The 18,840-nt window shown below is 43.9% G+C and overlaps 1 protein-coding gene across 16 annotated transcripts in view; it reads right to left on the bottom strand.

The window, feature by feature from the left end:
• Positions 1–4,400: 4,400 nt before the first annotated feature.
• Positions 4,401–18,840, bottom strand: part of LOC105487901 (prominin 1) — a 155,304-nt gene continuing 140,864 nt past the window's right edge. For 9 of the 16 annotated variants that reach the window (XM_011751549.3, XM_011751547.2, XM_071093833.1 and 6 more), the window contains 5 exons: positions 16,589–16,704; positions 16,048–16,071; positions 15,560–15,628; positions 7,215–7,251; positions 4,401–5,534 (listed from right to left, as the gene is read on the bottom strand). In XM_011751549.3, coding sequence (XP_011749851.2) covers positions 7,239–7,251; positions 15,560–15,628; positions 16,048–16,071; positions 16,589–16,704 — 222 coding nt within the window. In that variant the 3' untranslated portion in view covers positions 4,401–5,534; positions 7,215–7,238. Of the gene's footprint in view, positions 5,535–7,214; positions 7,252–15,559; positions 15,629–16,047; positions 16,072–16,091; positions 16,333–16,588; positions 16,705–18,840 lie in introns of those variants that run through there. The other 7 variants (XM_011751557.3, XM_024794761.2, XM_071093834.1 and 4 more) reach the window with 3 other exon arrangements.

The raw sequence follows: 18,840 nt of genomic DNA, 5'->3' as shown, positions 1-18,840 counted from the left end.
TGCACCAACTGAATGACCAGGAAGGCATGCAAATATATGTTCACACTGGGATTCAGTCTATTTTAGACCGTGAATTCTATTTCAAATTCAATTGAAATAACACAGTTTTCATTATGTCCCAGAAAAATATGATTTTAAACATTATTATTATTGTTCTAAAAATAGAAAAAAACCCAAAATAAATTGAAAATAACTTTTGGTTCTGTGTCAAGAATCATATTTTGGTATGGTCATAACTGTCTTTTGATGACTTTCCAGAGGGCACTGTGGAGTGGACTAAAGGTGGCAATTTGCTGTTAGGGATAGGGTTGACGGACGTTGCGGGACTAGTTTGAATGTGAAGGATTTATCTTGGCGATCCCACGTGGGGTAGTTGGTACCTGGCACGGCCTTCCTTCCGCCTGGATAACCTGAGTCCTGAGAAGACCTAGTAGCGCTGGAACTAAAGTCGACTGAGCTTTGGCAGCCACTGTGTATGTAGCTGTGAGAGCCTGCCAGAAGAGGGCGTCACCCCAGGTGGGGAGCAGAGGAAGCTTCCAAGTGGTGCCAAACCTTCAAGACAAGTCAGTCAACTTGCCAGGTTGAGAAAGGGTAAAGGGCAGTTGTTTTTTTTTTTAAGAGACGGAGCCTCATTCTGTCACCTAGACCGGATTGCAGTGGTGTGATCATAGCTGACTGGCTCATTGTAGCCTCCAACTCCTGGGCTCAATCACTCCTCCTGCCTCAGCCTCCCAAGTAACTGGGACTACAGGCTTGGGCTGCCACACCCAGCTAAATTTTTAATTTTTAATTTTTAGGGATGGGGTCTTACTCTGTTGTCCAGGCCGATCTCCAACTCCTAGCCTCAAGCAATCCTTCTGTTTCTTTGTCCTCTGGAGTCACTGGAATTAGAGATGTGAACCACCACAACCAGCTAAAGGTAGGTTCTTTTTTTTTTTTTTTGAGACAGTCTTACTTTGTCACCCAGGCTGGAGTGCAGTAGTGCAATCTTGGCTCACTTCAACCTCCACCTCCCAGGTTCAAGCAATTCTCCTGCCTCAGCCACCTGAGTAGTTGGGATTACAGGCGCCCACCACCATGCCAGGCTAATTTTTGTGTTTTTAGTAGAGATGAGGTTTTACCATGTTGGCAAGGCTGGTCTCGAACTCCTGACTTCAAGTGATTGGCCCACTTCAGCCTCCCTAAGTACTGAGATTAGAGGTACGAGCCACTGTGCCTGGCCAAGGGCAGGTTCTTAAGGCAGGGCAATGCTTCCTGTAAAGGAGTGCTCCTGGAGTGCAGGTTTATGGACTGCTGAAATGTGAAGGGCAAGGAGGCAGTGGTGAGAATCAGGCTGGAGAGGTGACTCAGGGTGGGGTCCACAGCCCCTGTACCAATCCACAGGGCCAGTTCTGAGACAGAGCCTTGCCCTTCGTGTGCTTCCGATTCAGGAGCCCCTGGAGTAAACAGCACTCCAAGCCAGGCTCCATGTCGTGGCCAGAGGAAGGCAGGTGTTCAGCTCCAACCTCCTTTCTCCCACCCACCACAGTGTTGCAGGCAACAGCTTGCTAGACCCATCCAGCCGCCCTGAGGTTATGGCCAGCCCTTTTCAATGCCCTAGTGAGGCTGAGTTTACCCTTCAATGGGAACTTATCATAAGAGCTCTAATCACGCTCTTCCTCCTTCTGCTTTTGGGACAAACCAAGCCTCAAGACCTTTGCACTAGTCGTGCTCACTGCCTGAATATCTTTTCCCGAACATTGCATGCCTAACTTCTCCCTGCCACCTTCACAGAGGCCTTCCCTCGCTATACAATGTAAATGAGCTCTTCTGTTCCTCTATCACTTCATCCTGCTTTAATACTCTTGAAGGCAGTGATTTCTCTCTTTTTTTTTTTTTTTTGAGATGGAGTTTTGCTCTGTCACCCAGGTTGGAGTGCAATGGTGCGATCTCAGCTCACTGCAACCTCCGCCTCCCAGGTTCAAGCAATTCTCCTGTCTCACCCTCCTGAGTAGCTGGGACTATAGGCACATGCCACCACACTCGGCTAATTTTTATATTTTTAGTAGAGACAAGGTTTCACCATATTGGTCAGGCTGGTCTTGAACTCCTGACCGCAGATGATCCACCCATCTTGGCCTCCCAAAGTGTTGGGATTACAGGCATGAGCCACCATGCCCAGCTCAATTTCTCTCGTTATTTGCTTGTTCATCTTTTAAGCATGGAGTGTCATGATCAGATTTGTGCTGTAAGAGACTGCTGTGTTGAGAAAGGATTGGTGGACAGGGAGGCTGTGGACAGGGAGGCTGTGCACAGGGAGGGAAGTGGGCAAACTGGCTGTGTATGGGTTGAGTTGCTGTAACAAAAAGACCTTCTCTGTTATGAACCAGTCTTCCAGATTCATGCCTGGCAGTTCTTCAAATTTAACACATGGATTCCAAGGTTTGTTTGATTGCTGCCACTCCAGTGGAACAAGTCCAGGATCTGCAGTTTTGTCTTAGTAGACACTTCACTTACTCCTGGCCTAAGCCTAGTCACTCAGCCACATCTAGCTGCAAGGAAGGCTGGGAAATATAGTCCCCACAAGGTAGCCATATGTTTAGCCAAAACTCAGGGGGCTGGAAGCCTAAAAGAAAGAGGGGAAGGCCTCGTTAGTCAAGAGACATTATGAAAACTGTAACAGGATCATCAGTGGGGATGGAGAGGAAGGCTTGGTGACCAAGGGTGGATGGAAGGGAGAGGGAAAGCAGACTTAAGAGATTCCTCCGGCTCCAGTGAGAGGGTGAAGGTGGAGAAATTCAAGAAAGGGAACATGGCGGGGAGAACCTGTGCGGATGTGCAGGTCAGGACAGCGGTTTAAGGCAGGTGCTATAAACTGTGGCCCATGTGGCCTGCTTTTGTAATTTCTGGAGAACACAGCAATATCCATTCACTTACGTATTGCCTGTGGCTACTTTTGAGCTACAACACAGTTGAGGAAACACAGGCCACATGACCCAGAAAGTGAAATATATTCACTGCCTGACCCTTTATAGAGAAAGGTTGCCAACCTCTAGTTTAAGGTGCATCTGGGTGGAGACATGTCATGAACACAGGGGTGGCCAGAGCTCTATGTGATGAGAGAACCAAAGGGAGCAGGTGAAGTGATGAGTGAATGAAATCACTCAAGGAGAGAGTGAGGGGTGGACCAGGAGAGAACCCGTGAATGCCACCTAAATTTAAGAACTGGAGAGATGAGTGTTGGAAGGAGACTGAGGAATAGACAGCCATGCCCCAAGAAGACACTGGAGAGGGCTCCTTTGGGAGCCTGAAGGGAGATCTTTGTAAAGGGGATGTGTTCACAAAAGTCAAGTCCTCGGAGACCCTGACAGGAGCCCTTCAGGAGTGGTGGGGACAGAAGCCAGGTCCCAGGAGCTGAAGAACCAGTGGAAATGAGAAAGTGGACATAGAGATGTGTAGATAATTCTTTCAAGGAAATTATTTCCGAAGAGAGGGAAAAAAAGAAAACATGTTGTACTACCAGGCTGAGTGTGCAGTTGGGTTGAGGAAAGGTTGATTTTTTTTTTCTTTTTTGAAACAGTCTCGTTTTCTCAGCAGGCTGGAGTGCAGTGGCACGATCTCAGCCCACTGCAACTTCCGCCTTCCAGGTTCAAGCGATTCTCCTGCCTCAGCCTCCCAAGTAGCTGGGACTACAGGCATGTGCCACCACTGCCAGCTAATTTTTGTATTTTTAGTAGAGATGGGGTTTCACCATGTTGGCCAGGATGGTCCCGATCTCCTGACCTCATGATCCACTGTCCTCAGCCTCCCAAAGTGTTGGGATTACAGGCGTGAGCCACTGTGCCCGGCCAGGCTGATTTTTTTTTAGCAAAGATAAGAACTTTAGGACCATATCCTTCCACTGTGTTTGGTGATTTGAGATACTGAAAAATAAATAAATAAAAGTTGCAAGAGTGACACTACGAGTATTAAGTTGGCTTGAATAACTTGAACTATTTAAATGGGCGATAGAAAAATCAGGTTTTCAAAAAATGGGAAGTTAGGAGGTAATTTCCTCTGAAGAATTATACACTACATAGTCTTGTTTAAATTGCAAGCCTCTTGTGTGTTGTTTTAAAGACATTCATTTTTACTTGTATGTTTAGGAGTACATCAGGCAAAGCAGAGTTTGCCTATAGTTGGTATCCAATTGTGTGTATTGTGACCTGGACAGTTCCCTAGGAAATGATGACTTTAGACCTGAAGAAGATCTAAAAAAAAAAAAAAAGCCCACATTGACCTTTACCTTGACCTTGAATTACTTCTGTATAATGGGCCTTTAATAATAAGTAATGGAATAAATTCACAAATAATATATGCCCAAATTTCATCATCTAACTTGTGAGTCGCTGGATCTACTCAAGCAAGCAACATACAGACCATGTTTTCCAAGTTCCTTTTTATTGAAACGAATCAGAACTGCAATCTGCACATGAAAAGACCTGGGGGAAAGCCTACATCTGGAATTTCATTACGTCAATGTTAAATTTTGTCCGACCAGTTTTTCATTGCTCATCACTTTTGATAATGACAGATCCAACATGAAAATCCTAAAGCAAATGGATATTTACCTTGTGCTTTCATGTAAATTTAGGGACCAAACTCAAAGGTTTCATCCATGCTGGACACCAAATCTAAGAATTGTGACAGGATCTTCTCATATTTCATTTTAGAACCCTTGATACTAGTCTGATGATATTCATGTTAGCTGCACTCCAATTCATGTTTATTCTAATGCAACAGAAAACTCTGTTAAACTGTACACTGTAATTGGCATCTGTTAAAACAACTCCACTTTTGAACGAACAGCACTTCTTTCTCTCAAGATCTCTCTCTCTCTTTTGAATTTGCAGATGGAGTTACGCAGGTTTCTCTAGGATTGCTTTTGCATGCCATTTCCAAATGGAACATGACCAATCTTTGATAAAGTATAATAGATAAAAATCTTTGTGCAAAGGATATGCTGTAGGTTTCACACACTTTTAGTGAAAATGGATTATTTTCAACAGCACCAAGAAGTCAATGGTGACTTATTCACTTAGAAGAAAGTCCTATAATACTCATTTGTTTAAAAAACTCTGTGGTAACAAAAGGTATATACACCATTTACTGTACACAAAATGCATCTTTCCCGTAAACTGGTGTGTGTTTAGCACACTCCACACATGGCAATATGTTAGAACCTAGCCATCACATTTGATAAGAGTTTTGACAGAAATGCATCCAATGGGAACAAACACCCCATATGTTGTAGTGTCTAAATAGAAACTCAGTGTAAAAAAGTAAAAAACAAAAATAGACAGGGAGGGAGTCATCCTTGAATAGTGATGGACCATGGACTATAAACATGATTGTGTTCATTCTTAAAGCACTACCCAGAGACTAATGGCGCCGTTTCCTTGGTGCCCGCCTGAGTCACTACGTTGCCACTGGCGTTCCTCCTGGATTTGGAAAGTCCTTGTAGACCCAGAAACTACCAAAAATCTGTGATCCTTTCCACTTTGAGTATCCTGATGCTGAAATGAAAGTTAAACACAATTTTAGAAATTGCTTTTGAATTAATAAAGAGAAAACCAAGAATGCATAATCCTAAAATGGTCCCCACCAGGAGCCTAAGAACTAAGGAAAATATAAACTCGTTCAAGAGGCACAACAATATATTTGTTGCAAAACAATTTGTTAAAATATAGCAATATAGAAAAAAACTTTGTGGTTTTTGTTTATTTATTTATTTTATTATTATTATTATTATTTGAGAGGGAGTCTTACTCTGTCACCTAGGCTGGAGTGCAATGGTGCAATCTTGGCTCACTGCAACCTCCGCCTCCCAGGTTCAAGTGATTCTCCTGCCTCAGCCTCCCAAGTAGCTGGGACTACAGGCACCTGCCACCATGCCAGGCTAATTTTTATATTTTTTAGTAGAGATAGGGTTTCGTCATGTTGGCCAGGCTGGTCTCGAACTCCTAATCCCAAGTGATCTGCCCACCTCAGCTTCTCAAAGTGCTGGGATTACAGGCATGAGCCACCACACCCAGCCAGAAAAAAATTTTAAGTCTATAATACTCAAGGTATGTGGTTGGTACACAGATTTCTAGATTTTTGTTTGTTCTTTTGTTTCTTTAGAGATAGGGCCTCACTACATTTTCCAAGTTGGAGTGCATAAGTGTGTTGGCTCTTCACAGGTATAATCATGGTTCACTGCATCTTTGAACTCCTGGGCTCAAGCAATCCTTCTACCACCACCTCCCACCCCAGTAGCTGGGACTACAGTCAGGCACCACCATGCCTGGCTTATTTTTTACTCTAAAAAAACTTTTTTTTTTTTTCTGAGATGGAGTCTCACTCTGTTGCCCAGGCTGGAGTGCAGTGGTGCGATCTCGGCTCACTGCAACCTCTGCCTCCCAGGTTCAAGCGATTCTCCTGCCTCAGCCTTCTGAGTAGCTGAGATTACAGGCGGGATTACAGGGGCCTGCCACCATACCCGGCTAACTTTTTAAAGTAGAAACAGGGTTTCACCATGTTGGCCAGGCTGGTTTCCAACTCCTGACCTCAAGCGATCTACCCGCCTCGGCCTCCCATAGTGCTGGGATTACAGGTGTGAGCCACCGCGCCAGACCTTATTTTTTTACTTAAAAAAAAAAAACTTATTTTTTAAAATATACACACATACTTACTGTGTGTGTGTGTGTATATACATATATAAATACACACACATTTATATAGCAATGTATGTATATACAGAGAAGGTCATTGTATCGTATCTATATATCCAGTCATCCCTCAGGATCCATGTGGGATTTGTTCCAGGACCCCTACACACATCCTCCAACATACTGTGTATCATCTCTAGATTACTCATAATACCTAAACATACTGTGTATCATCTCTAGATTACTCATAATACCTAATACAATGTAAGTGTTATGTAAGTAGTTGTTATACTGTATTGTTTTTATTATTTTTATTTTTGTACTGTTATTTAAAAAACTTTTTTTACAGTATTTTTAATCCACAGCTTGAATCCGTGGATGTGGAACCTGCAGGTACAGAGAGTGGACTGGATATATAAAATCATCATGTGTAATATACTGACCTAGATTTCCCACTTAATGTATTAGGAATAGCTATGTTTTGATGTTCTAAAAACTAAAAACTATAGTCCTATAGATTCTCTTCAACGAAAGCATCAAACTTACCTCAAGCAATTTCAACATCAGCTATCAATGTGATGGGCTAAAAAACAAAAAAATAAAGAAATATAATAACCCCAGGAAAGCTGTGGGTGGTTTCATCACCTCTGTGCTAAGAAGCAGACCTGTTACTAAAGGTACAGACGAATATAAACCACACCTCATAAAGTTTATCAAGAAGAATGTGTCCGACAAAACATTTGTTACTCTAGCTTCTGTTTGTATCGCTTTTAAAAAGAGACTAGAAGATAAAGAGGATAAACAGACTATGACAGTTTATCATATAAATGATATGTGAATATCATATAAATGAATATTCACAATCTAAGGTTAAAAGTGTTAAGAGTCACTAACAATACATGTTGAAGACATTAGACCAGCAGCAACACCGCAGTACACACCAGTCTACCACAGGAGTCTTTCTAAAGTCTGCTTCTAGGAGAGAAGACAGAAGCAAATGGAAGTTCCGCAGGGACCTTATTACAACTACAAATTCCTGGGTGTAAGATCAGGCAGTGCATATGGCCTCTAAGTGGCTCTCTGGGTGAACCATCAACAGTAGCCCTAGTGTCCTCTAAAGTGACTCCGGGATAATGGCCTTGACAATCAAAAGGTATACGCCAGGGGGAGACTAGTGAACTCCATCTGGAAGGTCTACAGTTTCAACTCGGGCACCACCCTCCCCAACTGTGACTTTGGGTGGATCACAACCCCCCTGAACCTGCAGGGTCCACCTTGCCTCACTCCAGTGCTGCATCAGACACATGAGGTTGGGGGAGGATGTGCACAGAGGACATCAGGGCACCTGCCAGGCAAGACATTCCTTCTAAAGTGTTTCACTTGAGAAAGTGCACATGCTTGGTTCTGTGTGCCTCTTCCTGCACTACTCTTTATGCTTTCGGTAAAGAAACAAACTCTTTATTGAAAGGGCTCAAAGGGCCCCTGGAAAAGGGTGCAAGCAGGGGCTGGTTCAATCTCTTGTTACTGTCCACCTCACCAGGACCTGGAGCTGAACATTATGAAGGACTGTAGGCTCTGGCGATCATTTCTAAAGAATATCTACATTTGCCTTACGGAGCAGAGGGATACTGCACACACTAACAGGATCACTGGTTCTTCTCCTCTTGCCTAGCAGTGCCTCTCCTCCAGACAGTATATCCATCCTATCCTGGAAGAGATGGAACTCTGGAGACCTCAGAAGCAGGAAATGAGTGAAACAAACCAATTTAGGCAGTGTCTTAGTCTGTTTTCTGCTGCTATAACAGAATATCAGAGACTGGGTAACTTACAAAGAAAAAAAAATAATGTTTTTTATAGTTCTGAAGGCCACGAAGTCCAAGAGCTTGGTGCTGGCATCTGGTGAGGGCTTTCATGCTGCATCATCCCATGGTGGAAGGGCAAATGAGTGCAAGAGACAGACAGGGAATGGGGTCGAGCTTCCTCCTTTTATCAGGAGCCCACTCCCATGATAATGGTATTAATCCATTTATGAAGGCAGAGCTCTCATGACCTATCCACCTGTCCAAGGTCTCGCCTATTAATATAGTGACAACGGCAATTAAATCTCAACATGAGTTTTGGAGGGGACAATGAAACTATAGCAAGTAACTAAAACTAATCCTGGAAGATCCTGATGTAAGAGAAACAAAGGGCCTTAGATGAGACCATAACTGGAGATACTTTTCTTCAGGCCATTAGGATTTGGGCTCTGAATGATAACTTCCTGGGTGCCCAACACAAAAAAGTAATAAAATAAAGAAGGCCAGTGCATGACATCTGAGACTCTCCTGTCCCCAGAGTGGACATCACACACTGATGACAGCACTTTTGAGTCAGTCTGGATTAAACCTCCAGATTTCAATCAACACAGGGCTCTGGGCAACCTGATCAACAGAGAGAAGTTGGCCCAGGAGGTGGAATCTGTTTGTCACTGATGCACTATCTCCTTCACAGAAAAAGGAAGGTCCTGGTCCCTGAAGAACCTAAAACATCACACAAGGGAAGGGGTTCCAAGCACCCAAGACCTATGCAGCCAGAACCTACCCAGGTGAGGGTCAGCTGCTGTTCATGTAGCATTCCCTGGGATCCACCTGCTTCCTCCTCCAGGCTGCAGAGGTGCAGCCATGCGAACCCCTCCTACTTCTATCTAAGAATCTGGCCAAGCGTGGTGGCTCATGCCTGTAATCTAGCACTTTGGGGTAGATCACTTGAGGTCAGGAGTTCAAGACCAGCCTGGCCAACAGAGCGAACCTCCATCTCTACTAACAACAGAAAAATTAGCTGAGCGTGGTAGTGTGAGCCTGTAATCCCAGCTACTCAGGAGGTTGAAGCACAAGAATCGCTTGAACCCAGGAGGCGGAAGTTGCAGTGAGCCGAGATCACACCACTGCATTCCAGCCTGTGTGACAGAGTGAAACTGTGTCTCAAACAACAACAACAACAACAAAGAATCTACAACAGCACTCACAATGAACACCATCTGCAGCAGAACTAGCAAGAAGGTGGTTCACAGACATATTTTGTTGGGCCCCCATGGTATTTTTTTCTCAACATTGTTTGCTAACATTAAAAAGGGTAATTTCATATTAAAATCAGATTTCTCTCCTTTTCAGATAAACTAGAGTTTCTAGCAACATTTGCCTCTTATTTGTTCCTCTTTCTGCCAATTTGGTAGTCTTCAGAGTGAAGACTGGGAAAAATAATCAAATTATTCTGTGGTCTTTCCACCTGTTTTGGGAATTTTTCTTTGCCCACCTGCCTTTGGGAGAATAGGAGAAATAGCTCAAATCTTAGCTTGGCCCTGGCTAGCTGTGGAGACCTGGGCATGGCCTACATGTCCCTGAGTCTATCTGCAAAAGACAGATAACAGGGAGGTGATGATAGCCATAAAAGGCCAATGTGAGGACTGTGCAGGATGAGGCAGGGTGGCCATCCTGCCCCGTTCCTGGGGCTACCGGACCAACACTGGTGTTCGGTTGTTCTCAAGCCTTTGTGGCCTCACGTGGAGCAACTTTCTCTCTTGATCTCTGAAGTCAGAGCTAGACAGAATAAGTTTACACACACACACATACACACACACACATACACACACACTCTCTCTCTCTTTCTTTTTTCAATCTCTCTCTCTCTCTAAAGAACTCCCTAGCAGGAGAAAGATCACAATCTGAGTGACCTCTAGTGATCCACAAAAGGCCAGGAAGAAGATTTGGAAATCATTATTTCCTGAAATGAAAATGCCTCCACTTGCTCTGGAGACTTTGTGTGGCAGACAGAAGCATCGTTGGAAAGAAAATCCAGGCTCACGTAGGTTTATATGAAAGTCTATTAACTTTTCCTTCAATCAAAAGCAAATAACCACAGACTGTATGTATAAGGGACTAATTACAGTATGTGTGTGTATACATGTGTGTGAGTGTTTAAGAAATAACAAAGATAAAAGAAAAGGGGAACAAAAAAAAACTAGTGCATGAAACTGAGTTTGCCACTCAGAAGCACCCCACTTTATGGTTCTTACTTAAGAGAATTCTCCTGGGAAACACTCCATGAAGCAATATTAGTTATCAAACTGCTCCACACTTGGTAAGTACTAACGTCCTGGTTTGCAGAAGGCTTTTCTTTCATTCTTACGTTAAAATGAATTTTTTTTTTTTTCATTTATAGAGACAGGGTGTTGCTATGTTGCCCAGGCTGGTTTTGAACTCCTGGGCTCAAGTGATCCTCCCTCCTCAGCCTCCCAAAGTGCTGGGATTAAAAGCGTGAGCCACCGCACCCAGCCAGAAGGCTTTTCTAAAATAGCCAAGCACCTTCTCTGTACACTGATCATTTGCCTCTTAAACCTAGCTTTGTCCTGAAATGCAGCCAACACCTGAAAACTGTTGGCGATAAACACTGGGGGAAAATCACAGTCTCAAGCCATGTGAAGGAGGCATCAATTCGGGTTCATTTGTACGACGGTATCACGAGGTGTCTGCTAATATACATAGCCCAGTTGGTGTCATCGATGGAGGCTAAGTGGAGCTGGCTCAGCTAACAGATTAGAGCCACACTTAGTTATCTTCTGAATCACCTTTGGGTTCCCTCCATCGGAAATGCCAGGGTAATAAGAAAAGATTATGGTTTTTATAGTGAACCGCAAACCCTTAAATAAGGGCTCACAGTGGTCAAAGGGTGAATATTTTGCCTGGTTACCTCACTGAACCCTCACAACCCTATGCAAACAAGCCTCTTATTTTTATTTATTTATTTATTGAGACAGAGTCTCACTCTGTCGCCCGGGATGGAGTGCAGTGGTGCGATCTCAGCTCACTGAAACCTCTCCCTCCCGGGTTCAAGTGATTCTCTTGCCTCAGCCTCCCGAGTAGCTGGGATTACAGGTGCCTGCCACTACGCCTGGCTATTTTTTTTGTATTTTTAGTAGAGACGGGGTTTCACCACGTTGGCCAGCATGGTCTTGAACTCCTGACCTTGTGATTTGCCGGCCTTGGCTTCCCAAAATGCTGGGATTACAGCCGTGAGCCACCACACCCAGCCTCAAAGCTTTTATTATTCCCCCCTTTTACAAGTGAGAAAACTGAGGCTCAAGGACATTAAATAGCACTTCCATAATGACACATGGAGGCAGAGCAAGGATCCACTCCAACTCAGACCCCTGGGACCTCTAGGAGGGTCTGGGTGGAAAAGAAAGGTGTCCCAATGTCCCTAGAGCTTCTGGGCTGTCATTTCCTAACCTTCTGCAAATAAACCAAATCAAAACTATGATTCTTCACTGACTGCCTGTGGATGGGCTGAACATCCAGGAGACTTGCCAGGGCTCCCACTGGAGGTGGGTGTGCAGGAAGGAAAACAAGTCTCAATTTAATTGTTACCATGAAAGGTGCTTCAGCGAAACTCACATACGGTGTCAGTCTTTGGGATTTTTCTCTTATTGAAACAAAACACTTCAACCTGCCCTTAGAGCTCTACTGTAGAACACAGAACATAGAAAGTAGAAAAAAATTCAAATATACTGTGGACCGTTAAGGAAGGTCACCCAACATTAGTATATCCCTAGTCCCAGGCTTCACAGATGTGTGAAGTGCTAGGCCCTTCACAAGGACAAGTCCTTCCAATGTCTGTTGTAGTAAGAATGACCACAGAATCATCCTAAAGCTTCATTTATGTATTTAACAGAACGAAGGCATTTAATCTAGTTTGAATGTCAATGCTAACAGCCCAAGATGAAATGTTCATTAGCAAGTGAGAAGAGTGGCATTTCTCAACACCGACTAGGGCTGTTTTCTAACATTTTCCTATTTTCCATCATTATCATGTCTTTTTTCTTGTGCAGCAAGTTAAATCCAAGAGTTAGCAAATCTTATGCTGTTCCAGCAATGTGGGTAAAAACTAGTAAATAAGGAGAGCCACAACAAGCTTCTTGAGCCTAGACAATTAAGTCTTTGACGCTATACACAGGACATCTGTGGCACTAAATAGGTGCTCGGTTATTCTCTTATTGATGCTAGAACTGGAAATCTACCCTCCTTTGTAGGAAAGGGCTCACGTGGTGGCGTAAGACAGAAGACAGCTGACGCCTGCCTATTTCCAGCACTCAGATCTGAAGCTGGGAATTAGCCAGAGTCTGGTTGGCTGTGATGATCATGCCTTAGTGACAAAGGTCTGTGGCAGTACTGGTGTGCGGAGAGGACCCTGGCATCTCAAAGGCTGTCTTGCCAGCTTGCACACTGACACCTCCCTTTCAATTGTGGGAGGATTTCTTGGATGCAGCACATTCTTCCAGGCCTACCAGTGCATCTGCCTCTCAGGGAGCCATGGAGTTGTGCCTTCTAGATTCCCTTTTAAGAATGACTTGCCTCCAGCTGGGGGCAGCATGGCCAGCAGAGAACCTCCAGTTGTCAGAGCCTACCGCTCTGGGGGAAGATGGGGTTGCAAAGGCTTAGCTGAGCCCAATGTGGGCAACTCCCTACAGGCCATGCTTGATCCAGAGCTCCTGACCAGCCGGGCCAAGGCTTTGGCAGGCCAACCTCAACTTCTCCCCCTTTCTTTCACAACCATGGATCCTCATAAACATCCTGCACTCCAAACTCCATTTCAGCATTGCTTCCAGAAAATCTGCCTGTGGCAACCTCCACCCAGGCTTGCGTCTCTCTCTCTAGCATCTTCCATGCAGCCTGGATGACTCTTCTTAGAACAGAGAGTACTTTCAGTGCCTTCACAACCAACAGGCAAGCACCAGGAAGCAATTCTACAAATTCAGAGTAGTCCTAGAAGATCCGATGTTAGGGCAACCAAGGTAATTGAGAACAGCTGTCCTCTGATCTTGAAAATCTCAGTCCATATATGTAAGATACCCTCCAAGCATGGTACACCACGAAAAAGAAGGCCAGGACATTATGCAGGCAGCCGTGCTGTCTGCTATCCCCAGAGCATACCTGGCTAATTGATACTTAACTCTATCTTCAACTCTGTCACAATACAGCACTCTAGCCACCAAGCCTTGTGTACTGGAAATATGAGATGAGATGAAGTCAATTTGCCATTTCAGAACTGTATTTATTTAGAGACGGAGTCTCCCTCTGTCACCCGGGCTGGAATGCAGTGGCACGATCTCGGCTCACTGCAATCTCTGCCTCCCGGGTTCAAGCGATTCTCCTGCCTCAGCCTCCTGAGTAGCAGGGACTACAGGCGTGTGCCACCACATCTGGCTACTTTTTTGTGTTTTTAGTGGAGACAAAGTTTCAGCACGTTAGCCAGGATGGTCTTGATCTCCTGACCTCGTGATCCACCCGCCTTGGCCTCCCAATGTGCTGGGATTACAGGCGTGAGCCACCGTGCCTGACCGAGAACTTTATTTTTGTTATTATCACCATTTCTGCTCTCAGCTGAATGTGCACTCCTAAAATTCATACATTGAAATCGTAATCACAGTGATGCTTTAGGTCATGAAGGCAGGGCCCTCATTAGTTTCTCATTAACGCCTTTAGAAAAGAGACTCCAAGGAGCCAGCCTGCCCTTTCCGCCATGTGAGGATTTGGCAAGACGACGCCACCTATGAGAAAGTGGTCCTTTACCGGACACCGAATCTGCTGGCACCTTCGTCTTGTTTTCCCTGCCTCCAGAACTGTGAGAAATAAACCCTGGTGTTTACAAGCTACCTAGTTTAAGGCATTTCGTTATAGCAGCTGGAATGCACTCAGGTAACTTCTCTTCCCCTAAATGGAAAATTATAATGAAAAGTTCTGAATTTTTTACAATGTTCCAAGTTTTAAGTCCAGGAAGCCACTTATCCTTCTGAAAGGACAAATTTTATGACTTTCTGGTTCTGTTCACCTTGAAATCTGACCAAGGTGCAGCATCAACTGTTTTTAGGTAATATTGCTTAAGATAAGGATGTGCCTGACTGATGAGCAGCTTCTGGCCTGGGAGGCTCTAAATAGAAATACCTGGTGTGAAGCCAAAGCTGTGGGCTTCCCTGAATGTGGGCACTTTTAACTGGACGCCTCCCATGTGGAGCGTGAGCCTTCTAAGGTGGATCCCCCCCATGCACCGTTAGACTCACGCTTTTGCATCTGAGACATCACTGTGTGGAGCAGGGCTCGGGGGAGCACTAGGGGGCCAGCTGCATGGGCATGGGAAGGACCACGCCCACTGAAGAGGACAGCCCACTGTGGCCCTGCTGCCCTGCACACTATGGCTCCACCTCTTCTGAGCAGATAGGTCCCTGGCTGACGTGTGGGTGTGAATTCTTAGTAGAGCCTCAGAAGAGGATTGACCTCTGGCAAGCAAAGCTCAGAGTTACCTGATATATAACATATCCAGAACCAGAGAACCTCCTTACTTCTAGAGAACGTAAATTCATAAAGATTTTGGAGGAAGAATTGGGGTTCTTTTTCTGGTTAGTTACAGTTAATTTATTGGAAGGAAGGGAAAAATGGAAGGAAGGAAGGAAGGAAGGAAGGAAGGAAGGAAGGAAGGAAGGAAGGAAGGAAGGAAGGAAGGAAGGAAGGAAGGAAGGGGCTTTGAAAACTGTAACTACTCAGTGTATTTGGTGCAGAGAAATTCTAAATGCAAGGTATGCATGCATTTAATCTGTAATGATCTACAACCATACATAGCATTTTAAGATGACACCAAATTTTAGTTGCTGAATAATTCCGTTGTTTAGAAATCTACTGAACATTTAAACTCATGGCATCATAGAACACTATGTAGAGCATAATTGGAGACTAGCATTGATCAAGTATCACACACAGAGAAGTGAAGGCATCGACAGCATGCAGAAAATTCCGTGCTGATATACAGGAGATGAGACGGTTTATCACAGAACAGGCATGCACTTCCACACTTTGCTTTACCTTGTCATAACAGGATTGTGAATACCATATAAATGATCTTTATGATAACCATTATTACCATTTTCCATACTGTAACAAAAATAAATACACCAAAACACCATGTTATCTCTCAGATGAAGTATTTACATCATGGATTACAAAGACAATGTAATGGTCACGAAAAGTATGTAACAATTTGTTAAATCTAAAAACAAGACAAATGAGTAGTTTACATTTTGCTCCTTTTAAATTTCAAAGACCAAATGACTACTTTATAGATTAATAAACTTAGCATATAAAACTTTCATTAATTCATGAAGTATTTCTTGAGCACCTTCCCTGCGCCAGCCCTCTTTTGAAGAGGCATTGCAATTTATTTTTGCCTGGACAGATTTGCTGTTTCTACGTAATTTTAAGATGCCAATAACTTAATGTTTAAGGTCCATTACATAATAATATAAACCTCCCCCATCCCATCTAAGAATATAGTTTTTTTAAAAAAGGCTTACTTTTTCATGGGTATAGTTTCAACACTATAAAATACAAAAAAGGGAGATAAAATTATTTTTTTTAATTATTATGAAAGCTCAGCAACTACATCCCCCAGATATTTACTCTAACACAGATACTGACAGTGCAAATTCAGGAGAGACCCACACTGAAAGATGGGCGAAGTGAAAAACGAGGCGTACACATTCACCAGACACAGAATGAGGGGCAGACTACAGAGCCAAAATGGAAAGTGTAAAAACAGTTATCATAAAGTGAAATGCCAGGTCCCCGAGAGAGAGGAACTGCAAACAAGAAATAAAAAGGCTGGTTAGGGAAGCTGAGAGGATTAAGCAAGAGGAAAAAAGCTGTTAAAACAAGTATAGAAAAATCAGTACCAAGAAAAAAAAAAATTCACCTGAATAGAAATGACCCAACTACTACTACTAAAAAAAAAAAAGAAATCAAGTTTAATCTCATCAGAACTCATCCTTAGCAACTCTTTGAAGACAGCACCACCCAGGAAATGACCCCCGTGTCTGTGGAAGGCCACATACTTACTCATCGTACACGTCCTCCGAATCCATTCGACGATAGTACTTAGCCAGTTTTACCGCAAAAATTAGAGCCGGAAGTAAAAATACAGTAGCTTTTCCTATGCCAAACCAAAACAAATTCTAGGAAAAAAAAAAAAATCAGGAGAATTGAATGTTTGAAGATGGGAAATGGGAAAAACAGTTGCTCAGGGGATTTTTTTTTTTTTTTTTTTTGGAATTTTAAAAAATGAGCTGTCATTTTGTTCTTTAAAACAATTTGAGAATGTCATGTGGACCAAGCACTATGTGAAATGTTACTCACGTTGTTAGGATTCATTTTATCTTTCTAAAAACCTTAAGTAGATCCTAATATTATGTTTATTTTACAAAAGGAGGAGCAGTAGCAGCAAGTGGCAAAGCCAGGATGCGAATCTAGGCCACTCCAACCCAACTTCTAACCACCCCCAACAGACTCTCTTTGTTGCCCGACTGTCCAGTAATCAGAGCATGGATGGCCAGCAGGTCTGAGTTTCAATCCTTCTTATGAGTTGTATTTTTTTTTTTTTTTTTTTTTTTTTTTTTGAGCCAGAGTCTCACTCTGTCCCCCAGGCTGGAGGGCAGTGGCGCGATCTCGGCTCACTGCAAGCTCTGCCTCCTGGGTTCACGCCATTCTCCTGCCTCAGCCTCCCGCTGGGACTACAGGCGTCCGCCACCATGCCTGGCTAATTTTTTGTATTTTTAGTAGCGATGGGGTTTCACCGTGTTAGCCAGGATGGTCTCGATCTCCTGACCTCGTGATCTGCCCTCCTCGGCCTCCCAAAGTGCTAAGATTACAGGCGTAAGCCACCGCGCCCGGTGAGTTGTTTGTTATTAAGATGACAAATTAACCCTTCTGGCTTTGGTCTGCGTCTGAGCAGTTGAGATGCCTGCATCTTCATTCCATAACATTACTGTGTCAAGAAGTTTGAAACAATGCTCACTGCATGCTAGGGTCTCAATTAATGTTCCACATTTAATTTAACCAGTCTTGAAGGTACATAGAAGCTAGATGGCCATGTTTTGTCTAAAGAGTAATGTTAAAGTATAATTTTTTAAATAGTTGCCAACATTTGTAGGTCACATTTCACATGTAAACCTGGATTTACATCTTTTCTTCAAAAATCTAAAGTTCCATCTTCTAACATTGAACCCTTGTTCCCACAAAGCAATAGTCTGGAAGTGGTTCTTCCTTCAAGGGGACATTTGTCCTCAGTGGTGACACAGTCTACACCACTCACATCTGCAAGGTGATATTCCAAATGATTTAACCTTATGGACAAACAATCAGGACCCATGCATAGATGTCATGGGCTGAATGCCACTCTGGCCAGCATCCTACACTTGGCCTGCTATGTAAATCTGCAACCTGCCAAGTTCCTATGTAAGTTCAAGTCTGACGATATCCCTGCCTTAGGATAATGCTGTCAGTAACACTGGAACGACTCTCCCCAGCCCACCATGAGGCCAAATGCCACTTGGAAATAACACCTGCTTCACCCTCACAGCTTGACCCTGCATTTCTGCTTCGCTGCTGGCTGAGTTCAGAATTACAGAGGTGGCACCTCTTGGCTCTTAACTTCTAGTCAATTTGTTTCCCTCTACGGTCTGTTAGATTTCTGTTTTCAACCTTGTCTTGAGAAGCTTTATAACTTTATAACGACCCTATCCTTTTTTCTGGAAGCTACCTCAATCCTTTTGAGGACAACTGAGATACAAAATAAACATGTGAGCTAGTCCACAGTCTATCTGATTGACTAAATGGATGCCCAGAGCTCTTCCTTACGATGTAAACCCTCTGCTATACAGTTTCAGCCTATGATCTTCCTGAGCAGCCTCTAGGCCTCCCCTCTGTCCCTGGATCTGTGGAGAGGCATCTGGTGCCTACGTGGTTCGACTGAATGGGGTGGGTGGTGGAGGCTGGACATAAAGAGAGGTCAATTCAGAATCAAGCAGGTTGGACTCCCCTAATGAAGGCTTCAGCCAAAGCTGACGGCAAGGGCCACCAAGCACAGGACAAAAAAGAGTAGTTGCTAGAGGAAGGAAGCATCCAGGAAGCAGGGCTCAGGGTCTGCATGGTTGGGTCGGTGGCAGAATCCTTTTCACTCAGGCGTGAAAGTCCCTCCAGCAGACAGATGGACAAGTGAATGAGGGAGATGGACAGACAGGGCAATAGGGATGAACTGTGACAGAGACAACAACTGATGCCACCTGACAATGCATCAGTGATACTCTGTGCCA

This window comes from Macaca nemestrina, chromosome 3 (assembly GCF_043159975.1).
Source record: "Macaca nemestrina isolate mMacNem1 chromosome 3, mMacNem.hap1, whole genome shotgun sequence".
NCBI lineage: Eukaryota > Metazoa > Chordata > Mammalia > Primates > Cercopithecidae > Macaca > Macaca nemestrina.
This window is presented reverse-complemented; position numbering and strand designations above follow the sequence as displayed.